Consider the following 13,338-nt stretch of genomic DNA (forward strand, 5'->3'; position numbering starts at 1 on the left):
TTGTCACAGCCGACGCTACGGATACTGCTAAGTCAAAAATCTCTGACAACTGTGCATATGGGCGTGCGCACACCTAGAATGGAATGGACATGAGCAACGCATGTTGAAGAACAGCAGTTAGGAAAGGTAGGTAATTGGGGTTTTTTCCGTTTGTAATAAATTAAATAGATTATTTGAATAATAAGCTACATTCTACTGAGTAACCTTCAGTAATCAGCCTTGGTTTCTTCAGCTGAGTTGGTGAGGTATGGTAAAAGGCATAGATCTGAAATTAGCATAAAAATATTAAAATCACTACAGCATATCACATCATTGAAGAACAAGTTTAAAATAATGGACTTCAATCTCAGATCTCTCTCTTTGAAACATCTATTCACAAACACCCATTCTTTTGCAATGTGTTTGCTAAACTTTTACATGCTCTTTACATTTCAAATAAACTCTTTACATTCTACCAGAGAATCCACAGTGTAATTTATATGTGCATAAGTAAAATAAGATAACTTGTCTCCCAATAAAGAAAAAATCCCACTCCACCAAATATTGGAAAATCGCATAGAGTTAAGAATGATGATTATATTTGATTGGTATGGGTATGTTGTTATCAGTGTCCCATCTGTAATAAGTTCTCCACTTAACCAGTTTGTTGTGTGCCTCTCTTTCCTCAAATGTACGCAGCTGCACCACAGAACAATAAGGCCATATCGTTATGCATAATGTTTGTTTACCAAGGGTATTGGCACTTACATTTGCTTTTATGGATTGGGTTTTGCACACATAGGAAGCTGGATGTGAATTTTTTTTAATGTTGAGCTTCAAAATTTCTTTGACTCTTCCAAGTATGGCAGCAGCACAGGAAAATGACATATGACATAGCGAGTTGTTTTCTTTATTCTGAGTACCAACTCCCCTCCCTTCTTCCTCTCCATTCCTCCTTTATAGCCTGCCAGAGTTGTCTCTTCCTTCTATTACTATTTTTTATTATTTACACAGCACCAAAGATCTAAGTGGTATTTTACAAATGATCAGATGTGTGTCTGTCAAAAGAGGCTTACATGTAAATTAGATACAACATAACAACGAATGATGGAAAAAAACAACAAAGAAATGAGGGAGGGGAGAATGGGAAGGACCAAAATACCAACAGTGTTCCAAAAGGAGTATAGCTTGATCTTTCAAATGGTCTTATTTCTTTCATATAATGTAACCCACGTAAATTAGGGAATGAAGTCTATTAAGGAATCACTGGAAGTGAGTGATGGAAGACTGGACTGGAGAGTGACACCACTGTCCCCTCCCTTCAGTTTCCAAAGCTTAGTTACCAATTGGAATGGCGGGGAAGTTGTTAAAATGTCCTTATCTGCTTTGAATGTCTGGGAGTAAATACTCCATGCATGTGTGTGTTGATTGCATAGCGCACAATGTTGACTATCTCCTAATGTTTTGAATCAAAACTAAAGTAATGTTCCTTTTTGTCTTTTTGCTGAAACAAGAACACAGTGACAGTTAATGGTAACCTTTTGTTATGACTCCATTTTGATGACTTCCTATTCAAAAACAAGAATTAGAGTTTAAGGTTTTGCATACATCATATCTATGTAATAAAAATACAAATTTTTTCTTCGAAGATTAAATTCTATACAAGCAAACAGTATGAAAAATACAATGGTAAACCCTGGAAATGGTTTCTCATTTGATATGTATGAAATTTCCTCACATAGGCCCTTATTCAGCAAAGCAAGTTAACATGCTTACCATCTGTGCTTAAGACCCATTGTAGTCAACAGGATAAATGATGTGGTGACATGCTGGCTGAAAGAGAGAGGCTTAAGCTCACACTCAAGTGATTTGCTGAATCTTAGGGTATGTCTACACAATGAAATTAGTTCGAATTTATAGAAGTCATTTTTGTGGAAAGCGTTTTTATACAGTCGATTGTGTGTGTCCCCACACAAATGCTCTAAGGGCATGTAGTCGGCAGAGTGTGTCCACAGTAACGAGGCAACTGTCGATTTCCGGAGTGTTGCACTGTGGGTAGCTATCCCGCAGTCTCTGCCGCCCATTTGAATTCTGGGTAGAAATCCCATTGCCTGATGGGGCTAAAACATTGTTGCGGGTGGTTCTGGGTACATATAGTCAGGCCCCCGTTCCCTCCTTCCCTCCGTGAAAGCAATCGTTTTGCGCCTTTTTTCTTGAGTTACCTGTGCAGACGCCATACCACGGCAAGCATGGAGCCCACTCAGCTAACCATCACCGTATGTCTCCTGGGTGCTGGCAGATGTGGTACTGCATTGCTACACAACAGCAGTTTGTTGCCTTTTGGCAGCAGACAGTGCAGTATGACTGGTAGCCGTCGTCGACGTAGTCCTGGGTACTCTTTTAAGCGGGCGCCTGGGCAAACATGGGAGTGACTCAGCCAGGTCATTTCCCTTGTTTCGTCTCATGGCGATTGAGTCCTACTGGCAGTGCAGTGTCTTTTAATCTGCAGCTAGCAGAAGACAATGGCCAGTAGTCATACTGCACCATCTTCTGCTGAGCACCCAGGAGATGACAATGGCTAGCAGTTGTACCGCACAGTCTGCTGCCAGCAAGATGTATAAAGATAGATGAAGTGGCTCAAAACAAGGAATAGACCAGATTTGTTTTCTGTTCATTTTCTCCCCCCCCCCCCATGAAATCGATGGCCTGCTAAACCCAGTTTTGAGTTCTATCCTTGAGGTTTTGAGTTCTATCCTTGAGGGGGTCATTCAGTTTCTTGCAAAGCTACCCGCTTTGTTGATTTTAATTCCATGTAAGCCAACCCTGTAAGCCATGTCGTCAGTCGCCCCTCCCTCAGTCAGGGCAACAGCAGACAATCATTCCGCGCCTTTTTTCTGTGCAGAAGCCATACCAGGGCAAGCATGGAGTCCGCTCAGATCACTTTGGCAATTAGGAGCACATTAAACACGACACGAATTATCCAGCAGTGTATATGCAGCACCAGAACCTGGCAAAGCGAAACTGCTCCAGTAGGCGACGTCAGCGCGGTGACGAGAATGATGAGGACATGGACACAGACTTCTTTCAAAGCACGTGCCCTGGCAATGTGGGCATCATGGTGCTAATAGGGCAGGCTCATGCAGTGGAACGCTGATTGTGGGCCCGGGAAACAAACACAGACTGGTGGGTCCACATAATGTTGCAGGTCTGGGATGATTCCCAGTGGCTGTGAAACTTTCGCATGCGTAAGGGCACTTTCATGAAACTTTGTGACTTGCTTTCCCATGCCCTGAAGCACAATACCAAGATGAGAGCAGCCCTCACAGTTGAGAAACAAGTGGCAATAGCCCTGTGGAAGCTTGCAGTGCCAGACAGCTACCGGTCAGTCAGGAATCAATTTGGAGTGGGCAAATCTACTGTGGGGGCTGCTGTGATGCAAGTAGCCAACACAATCAAAGATCTGCTGATATCAAGGGTAGCGACCCTGGGAAATGTGCAAGTCGTAGTGGATGGCTTTGCTGCAATGGGATTCCCTAACTGTGGTGGGGCCATAGACGGAACCCATATCCCTAACTTGGCACCGGAGCACCAAACTGGCGAGTACATAAACTGCAAAGGGTACTTTTCAATAGTGCTGCAAGCACTGGTGGATCACAAGGGACGTTTCACCAACATCAGTGTGGGATGGCAGGGAAAGGTACATGATGCCTGCATCTTCAGGAACTCTGGTCTGTTTCAAAAATTGCAGGAAGAGATTTTCTTCCCAGACCAGAAAATAACTGTTGGGGATGTTGAAATGCCTATAGTTATCTTTGGGGACTCGGCCTACCCCTTAATGCCATGGTTCATGAAGCCATTCACAGGCACCCTGGACAGTAGTCAGGAGCTGTTCAACTACAGGCTGAGCAAGTGCAGAATGGTGCATTTGGACGTTTAAAAGCGCGCTGGGACAGTTTACTGACTCAGACCTCAGCAAAACGAATATTCTCACTGTTATTACTGCTTGTTGTGCTCTCCACAATATCTGTGAGAGTAAGGGGGAGACCTTTATGGCGGGGTGGGAGGTTGAGGCAAATCGCCTGGCTGCTGGTTACGCGCAGCCAGACACCAGGGCGGTTAGAAGAGAACAGGAGGGCGCGGTGCGCATCAGAGAAGCTTTGAAAACCGGTTGCATGACTGGCCAGGCTACAGTGTGAAAGTTCAGTTTGTTTCTCCTTGATGAACCCCCCCCGCCCCTTGGTTCACTCTACTTCCATGTAAGCTAATCATCCTCCCCTCCTCCCTTCGATCACCACTTGCAGAGGCAATAAAGTCATTGTTGCTTCACATTCATGCATTCTTTATTAATTCATCACACAAATAGGGGGATAACTACCAAGGTAGGCCAGGAGGAGTGGTGGAGGAGGGAAGGAAAAGGCCACATAGCACTTTAAAAGTTTAAAACTTTAAAACCTTTTGAATGCCAGTCTTCTGTTACTTGGGCAATCCTCTGGGGTGGAGTGACTGGGTGGCTGGAGGCTCCCCCACCACATTCTTGGGTGTCTGTGTGAGGAGGCTATGGAACTTGGGGAGGAGGGTGGTTATACAGGGGCTGTAGCGGCGGTCTGTGCTCCTGCTGCCTTTCCTGCAGCTCAGCCATAAGCTGGAGCATATTAATTTGATCCTCCAGCAGCCTCAGCATTGAATCCTGCCTCCTCTCATCACGATGCCGTCACCTTTCAGCTTCAGCTCTCTCTTCAGCCCCCCACTTACTCTCTTCAGCCCGCCACCTCTCCTCCCGGTCATTTTGTGCTTTTCTGCACTCTGACATTGTCTGCCTCCACACATTTGTCTGTGCTCTGTCAGTGTGGAAGGACAGCATGAGCTCAGAGAACATTTCATCACGAGTGGGTTTTTTTCACCTTCTAATCTTTGCTAGCCTCTGGGAAGGAGAAGATCCTGTGATCCTTGAAACGCATGCAGCTAGTGGAGAGGAAAAAAAGGGCCAGTGGTATTTAAAAAGACACAGTTTACAGAACGATGGGTACGCTCTTTCACGGTAAACCTGGCTGTTAACATTACATACATAGCACATGTGCTTTCGTTAGAAGGTCGCATTTTGCCTCCCCCCATCGCGTGGCTAACAGCGGGGAACATTTCTGTTCAGCCATAGGCAAACAGCCCAACGGGAATGGGCACCTCTGAATATCCCCTTAAGAAAAGCACCCTATTTCAATCAGGTGACCATGAATGATAGCACTCTCCTGAGGATAACACAGAGAGATAAAGAATGGGTGTTGTTTGAACTCCAGCAAACATACACTGCAATGCTTTGTTCTACAATGATTCCCGAGTACATGATACTGGCCTGGAGTGGTAAAGTGTCCTACCATGGTGGATGGAATAAGGTTGCCCTCCCCAGAAATCTTTTGCAAAGGCTTTGGAAGTATGTCCAGGAGAGCCACAAATGCCAGGGCAAATTACTCATTAAACATGCTGGCTTTTAAGCCTTGTATAGCTTTTTAAAAGGTACACTCTCACCAGAGGTCCCTTCTCCGCCTTGCGGGTCCGGGAGGCAGCCTTGGGTGAGTTTGGGGGGGTACTTGCTCCAGGTCCAGGGTGAGAAACAGTTCCTGGCTGTCGGGAAAACCGGTTTCTCCGCTTGCTTGCTGTGAGCTATCTACAACCTCATCATCACCTTCCTCATCCCCAAAACCTGCTTTCGTGTTGCCTCCATCTCCATTGAAGGAGTCAAACAACACAATTGGGGTAGTGGTGGCTGAACCCCCTAAAATGGCATGCAGCTCATCATAGAAATGGCATGTTTGGGGCTCTGACCCGGAGTGGCCGTTAGCCTCTCTGGTTTTCTGGTAGGCTTGCCTCAGCTCCTTAAGTTTCACGCGGCACTGCTTCGGGTCCCTGTTATGGCCTCTGTCCTTCATGCCCTGGGAGATTTTGACAAATGTTTTGGCATTTTGAAAACTGGAACATAGTTCTGATAGCATGGATTCCTCTTCCTATTCAGCTATCAGATCCCGTACCTCCCATTCGGTCCATGCTGGAGCTCTTTTGTGATTCTGGGATTCCATCATGGTCATCTCTGCTGATGAGCTCTGCATGGTCACCTGCAGCTTGCCATGCTGGCCAAACAGGAAATTTAGTCTCAAATTCAAATTCAAATTCAAAAGTTCGCGGGCCTTTTTCTGTCTACCTGGTCAGGGCATCTGAGTTGAGAGCGCTGTCCAGAGCGGTCACAATGGAGCACTCTGGGATAGCTCCCGGAGGCCAGTACCATCTAATTGCGTCCACAGTACCCCAAATTCGACCCAGCAAGGCCAATTTCAGCACTAATCCCCTTGTCAGAGGTGGAGCAAGGAAATCGATTTTAAGAACCCTTTAAGTCGAAAAAAAGGGCTTCGTCGTGTGGACGGTGCAGGGTTAAATCGATTTAACACTGCTAAATTCGACCTCAACTCCTAGTGTAGACCAAGGCTCAGCCACAGAGACCATGAAAATAGGCTTTAAGTTGGAAACTAAAATGGAATTCATGCTCCTTCCCTCAAGTTTTGGGGCAGGCATAGGGGTTCAATAAACTTTTCATAGCTGCAATTCTGTCTTCAACTCTGGAGTCGCAACTGCTGCCTGATGTACCCCAAACGTGCTTTTTGAGTGCAGATCAAATAGCTAGTCCTCGATCTGTTTTCCAAGGTGCTGTCTGTCTTGGAGTCAGCAAAGAGCTCTTTTTCCTTAGTGCTCAGAGGGAGTGGAAGGTATTGTGCAGCCGCCTTTCCTCCTCATCATGGATCTGCAAAGTTTAGGTGGTATAAAAGGCATTGGGTGAGACCTCATCACAGGAGGGAAATTTACCTGCTCGGATTAGAAAGTTTGAAGAACTTGTAAAATGAAAAATTTTAAGTGGAGTTTAATTTTTATATCGTATTTGGTGGCTCTCTGGTTTAAAGATGCAGTTTTTTCATAAACTGCCAACACTGTTAAAAGTCTATTCAGTATTAGCAAAACTGCCAAAATAGGTATTGGTAAAAACATTTCAGTTTGTTCTGATCTAATGTAATCCAAACCACTTCAGATATCCTGTGCATTGAGACTATAATGTTTAGTCAATCTAAAGGAGGAGGAAAGAGATTAGACAAAATATTTATTTAGATAAATGGATAATCTGTCATAATAATTAACAGGATTTCTATGATAAAACTCCTTTACGTTATGCAGATGATGAGTAATCAATGTGCTTTTATCTTTTAGCTATAGCTCTGCCAGTCACCTTTAAATTACTTGACATATTTATTGTGTCAATCATTCAGGAAGATCATTATTTCTTCAGTTATAAACACATTTACATCTGTTGTCTTCATCTTAGAACAGGTCAGCCCAAATGTTTTCAATTTAGCTATTTATTCAACTTGAAAAATTCATTATGAGGACTTGTTTTACTAGTTGTCGTCTTAAGGACATCACTTTTTATCACCTTGCATTTTAAGTCTTTGCATATAGAGTAAACTTTAATATGTTTAGCTGCAAGCTTTTTTGTCCTTGCTTTTTGAACTTCAGCATGACATGGTACACAAACAACTTTATTTCTTACTAAAATTGTATGATTTTGTTTTATCTGAAGTACCTGCTTGGAAACTCACTATATAACACAATCCTTAATCAAAGGAATGGGTCAAAAGCTTTTAGTTTTGTGGTTTCTGCCATCATCATGTTAAAGGTGGGGGGAAAAAGAGAGTTCTGTAAGACATTGTTAAAAGGTGCCTGGTATTTTGTGTAGTGTTGTCTGAGAGATTTTTCAAAGAATGGATTATGTTAGTTATACATCTTCCTGTAAGTTTATAAAATTTGCCCATATTTCTTTCTTGTGCCTTTACTGACTGTCAGAAGGTTCTCTAACTATACCTTTGTTTCATCATATCAAATATTCCCACTTTCTGATGTTGTGAGCTGTTTTGGCTTATTACTTATAAAGTATTCGTTGTCTGTTAGTCTCCAATGCAAGTGTTTTATGGGAAAAGGAAATTGCTAGATAACTTTTTCATGTTTACAGATGGTTGCATGGCAAAATGAAATTTGAGTAGTCTTACTTAAATCCATTTTTGTCCTCCCCTGAGTGTAATGGGATTACAGAATTTTAGCTTTACATGTAGAAAAGTAATTATATTTTATAGTTTTAGAAATTAGTTCCCAGGATGTACATTTAAAATGAAATAATTGAGCAATGTTTTGAATTTGAAGCATTTTCCAGCATTACAATTTAGAACCTCTGTTCTTAGAATAACTGTACAATTATACAATAGTGTATTCTTTTACAATTAGAAGACTCATAGTGGGCTTCCATTAAAGTGCAGTAATGTCAAAATCACAGGAAAATAATAATTTAGAAAAAAGAAATAAGTGAAATACTAATTTTTTAAAAATTACCTAATACCATAATATATTTGTCAAAATTCAATGGATGGTATATAGATAGTTATGTGATCTTTAAAAAAAAAATGTAAAAGGAAATTGTAGTAATCAATAGGCAGATCTGGGCTAAGTGTGTAGGTTACCAGTTTATTAAAAAGCAGCCATTCATTGCTCATATTATATCATAATATAAACCAAGCTTTATATTTGTTGTGATAGGCTTTGTTTAGTGTTAGGAACTAGGGATCTGCAAACACTGCTAGGTCTAATAACAGGAGCAGTCCCCTTGAAGCCAGCCCATGCAGTATCAGGACCAAAGACAAACCATTTTTCAGCAGAGACTGCTTATAGCTCTAATTGGTTTTAAAATAAATTACCTAAGGAGAATCTGGGAGCTAAACTCTATAGTACACAATTTTCCTTTTATTTAAGGAATAATGAAATTCCATTTAGATTTAAACTTAATAGAAACAGTCATTTAAAAATGTTTTAGTTCTTTGAATATTAATATGAAAAAATATATTAAGTGCAACAATATTTTAAAAAGTTTCAGAGTAGTAGCTGTGTTAGTCTGTATTTGCAAAAAGAAATGCTGCATCCGATGAAGTGAGCTGTAGCTCAGGAAAGCTTATGCTCAAATAAATTAGTTAGTTTCTAAGGTGCCACAAGTACTCATTTTCTTTTCGCGAATATTTTAAAAGCATTTTTTAATTTGTGTTTGTTTTAAGAATGTAACCTTTTAAAAACAAAACAGGACACATCAGGGCAATAAGCTGTGGTAAGATAACTGCGCTTCTTTAGGTCCACTTTAGAACATACTCAAATTGTTCGGTTATCTGAGCATGGCCACGTGGCTGTAGGAGTTATATCTTGCATACTGCAGGATTACACTGGAGGTACTGATAAACTGAATGTTGGTGTAGAAAATCACTTGTATTTGAAAAATTTGCTGGAAGGTGAAGCTAAGTGCCAGAAAAACAGTGTTCTTCATCACCATATGCTTTTAGAACAAAGATTGCTAATCATAAAGTATGGATATGTATGGAAAAGACAGTATGTTTTCATTTTGTATCATCCTAACTCATCTGAGTCATTCTTTGCTATGTATATAAAGAGTGAAAATTACCTGTAGTAAAGAGAACTAGCACAACGTCCTTCTCTGCCATGTAAACCCTGTATAAGAACTGTGCAACCGGACTAGATCCAGGGAAAGCACCATAAAGTTACTATTCACTGTGTAAATGTTACATAATGGGTCTGTGATGGCGCCTGCATGTATCAGGATCTTAAGGCGCTGATAAGAGTAAACCAGAAGGGTTGTAAGGTCTGTGGTTTCCTAGATCTAAAGAATCCAGGACCACATACAAATGCCACAGAGGGGCTGACATTGGAATAGGGGTTGTGGTATGAAAGCCAGAGGAAAAGCTACATAACTGCTATTTTACTAGCTCCTGGTTCTGTGGGTAGATTTAACTCCGACATTCCATCCAGAATAGGGTTCCATTACTTGAGTTGTACACAGTGGTATAACAGAGAATAAATGTTCAAATGAGATCCCTTACACTTGAAAATTTCTGTCGCCTTTGTTATTATAGTAGAAATTACTGAAGAAACTTAGTACCAGTTGTTGACATATTTACAGAACCACTTTTAAAGTATCCATCTTCGGCGAATACTGACTGCTTTCACAATTCATTTTAATATTTGACATTCACTTTTAACGTAATCAGAATTAACTTTGCATAAACAGATTGAGTTAGAAACGAGACTAACTGCAAAAACAGTTGGTCAGGTAAATCAAATATTTATGGCTAGTGGTTCATCATGGTAAATTTATGCAAAATATGGTACACACTGGTCGTGGGTGGAATCATACATTGAGGTTGGGAAAATACCGATTGTCACATTTTCATTAAAATATACTTTAGTTTGAGTTTTGAAAACATAAAATGTTTGTGATACTTTTAAAAACAATTTACAAACATTTAAAATACGCTTCTGGCTGCTGACATTTTAGCTCTGGAATCCCATCCTAGGTCCCTTGCATCCATTACCCTATTGTTCTCATAATAGTGTGACTTACAGACAGTGATGAGCTGCCAAAATCTTAACGGGTTTCCTCCTCACCCCATGAGGGGGTCGTTGCTCACCCCTGCCCCCTGGGACTCCTGCCCCATCCAACCCCCCCATGTTCCTTGACGCCCCCCCAGGACCCCTGCCCCATCCACCCCCCTCCCTTGTCCCCTGACTGCCCCCAGAACCAGGCAGGAGGGTCTTGTGGGCCACCGAGTGGGTGCATCCGGCAGGTCCCTCTGGCTCCTAGGGGCGGGGGAGCGTAGCTGGGGGGGAGCGGCTGCTCCCCCACTGATCACATCAAAAGTGGCGCCTTAGGCGCCGACTCCCTGGGTGCTCCGGGGCTGGAGCATCCACGGGGAAAATTTGGTGGGTGCAGAGCCCCCACCAGCAGCTCCCTGCCTGCGCCCGGCCCCAGCTCACCTCACCTCTGCTCCTCCTCCTCCCCTGACCGCACCACCCCGCTCTGCTTCTCCACCCCTTCCTCTAGCTTCCCGCAAATCAGCTGTTTGGCGGGAAGCTGGGGAGGGCTGAGAAGCAGGCGGTGGCTTCCTGCTCTGGCTGAGGGTGGCGGAGGTGAGCTGGGGTGGGGACCTGTGTCCTGTCTCTTCCCTCCCCCGGGTTATCTGCTGTGGCACAGGCGGCCCTCCTCGCGCCCCCCTGCACCAGCTCACTTCTACCTCCCTGGGCCTAAGTGGGAAGCCGCGGCCTGCTTCTCAGCCTGCCCCAGCTTCCCGCGCGAACAGCTGATTCGCGGGAAGTCTGGGGGGGCGGAGAAGCAGAGCGGGGCGGCGCGTTCAGGGGAGCAGGTGGAGGCGAGCTGGGGTGGGTGCTCCAGGGCTCCTAAGGTGCCACTTTTGGCCGGTTAAATTTAGAAGCCCTTTTAGAACCGGTTGTCCCTCGCGGAACAACCAGTTCTAAAAGGGCTTCTAAATGTAACATCTGGTTCTAGCGAACTGGTGTGAACCGGCTCCAGCTCACCACTGCTTACCAGACCTCCTAGCTCTCACTTGAGTCATTGTTCTTAGCTTCCCATGCAGTCCAGTTTTTAACTTGGCAGATTCTAGTTCAATTGATTGAACTATCGTATTGCCCTAGCCACAATCAAAAATTCCCAAAGTCAGGTATATATCTTTTAAAATGCACTGAAATAATGAGGTCAGTGACTCCTTTGATAAATATGACTCCTTAAGTATGTATTTTTCTTTAACACATGCCGTTACAGGAGAAGATCATCAGTGTTTTAAGTGCCTCTTTTTCCAGTATTGCCTCATGCTGTAGAATTTTCACATTCAAAGAGATACACAAGGAAACTGTCAGCTTCTGGGATATGCCATTACAGCAGTAACAACAATTCTGAGGGTGGAGAGTAAAATAACTATTTCTTGTTGCTTGTTGAGAAAAATGAAAATATTTTGGTGCTTTGTAATATATTATCAAAGGGCTCCCTTGTTTCTCTGTCTCTGGGATTAAATAACCACTAACTTGTTGGTTCATGGTATCTGTTTATCATCCTAACAGTGCATGAGAGCACTTACCAGAGAGAGGCAGGAGAGCCCTTATAAATCTATAATATAAATTACTTTGTTCCTGTAACATTTCTTTCCAGTAATTCAGGGTTATAGAGTAAACTTTCCTGCCAGAGGGGGAACAGAAACAAACTGTGGATCAGGTTGGTGTGGCTTTGGTGCCTTCTCTATCTTATTTTCATCTCAGCAGTGGAAGCAGAGTTATAGAAACTGCATATGTTAATTTGCAAATTTGGGAATTATATCTACTGTTCTGTTGGCGGCATTCCCAGACAAAGTTCATCTAATTGGTATCTTGCTTTGGGACTACTTTTCCAGTTCACCAGCAGAGGTGTATGTTTTTGGTTCACTGTCAAAACCAACCATGGAGCAAAAATGCTCCAAATGTCAGTTACTTCCACCAAGCATGGAGAATGAACTCTGCACTTCTTGTAATAAGAACGAGTATGCTCTGGCCTCCGTCTCTACTTCTTCTAAATCCTCCTTGCCTACTGGACATACATCAGAGGAAAGAAGGTCCTCAAATGATAAGGTAAGAGAGAGAAGCCCAATCATACCCTGCCCCAGCTGGATGTCAAGCCACTGGGCTAGAATTCACAAATTATAATAAATCATATTAGTCTTTCTGTGCTCATTCCAGTGAGGAAAATGCCTGGCAGTTTCTGAAATATCTACAGGATTCTTCCAATTGAACCAAGGTCAAAGGCTTTAAACTTCCTAAAGCCAGCATACTTTATTAGAAAAATCCCTATAGTGTTCCAGTCCTGCTCAAGGAAACGGGAAATGAGCAATAAGGAGGATTTAAATGACATGGTACTGAGACCAGGGAATATTATTAGAAATAAAAAGAGTAGTTATTGCCTGAAACTGGAGCATGTACAAGCTCTTTCAGTGCTGAGAGGTGACCAGATGAGAGCAGGTTTCAGAGCTCTTGAAAGTATTTCTAGTGCAGTAATAGTGTATAAGTAGTGAGTGAATCTAAAAACACTTGAAGAGCTTTTCAAGTTCCCAGAGGAAAAAGCTATTGTTTATCTAATGAATGCTGCTGTCTTAGGAATTGGCTGCAAAACAATCATTCCAGTAAAAAAGGTCCTTGAGACCCATTTGAACAGAAAACATATGTTGCCTTCAAACAAATATTCAAGTGTTTGGTCAGGGGAAGAAGTAGTAGTGATACTTTCTAAACAATCATCACTTGCTATGCTGAACTCTTACAATTTTTGTCATAGTAATAGGCTTCAGGTCAAATGAATTTCCTGCAGCCATCAGGGTAAAAGTCCTTCATAATGGTGGCAGTCTCATGTCTATGGTTTTTGAAGCAGCCTGTTTAAAAATCAACCCCGTTTAAAAGTAATTG

The 13,338-nt window shown here is 42.6% G+C and overlaps 1 protein-coding gene across 16 annotated transcripts in view; it reads left to right on the top strand.

Moving 5' to 3' along the window:
• FER (FER tyrosine kinase) overlaps positions 1–13,338 on the top strand; it is a 395,630-nt gene that overhangs the window by 113,675 nt on the left and 268,617 nt on the right. The window contains exon 13 of one of the 16 annotated variants that reach the window (XM_043514888.1): positions 12,062–12,083. The exons of the other annotated variants lie outside the window; for them this stretch is intronic. Within the exon in view, the coding sequence (XP_043370823.1) occupies positions 12,062–12,064 (3 nt within the window). The 3' untranslated portion in view covers positions 12,065–12,083. Of the gene's footprint in view, positions 1–12,061; positions 12,084–13,338 lie in introns of those variants that run through there. 16 annotated transcript variants of the gene reach the window in all.

Source organism: Dermochelys coriacea, chromosome 5 (genome assembly GCF_009764565.3).
Source record: "Dermochelys coriacea isolate rDerCor1 chromosome 5, rDerCor1.pri.v4, whole genome shotgun sequence".
NCBI classification, from domain to species: domain Eukaryota; kingdom Metazoa; phylum Chordata; order Testudines; family Dermochelyidae; genus Dermochelys; species Dermochelys coriacea.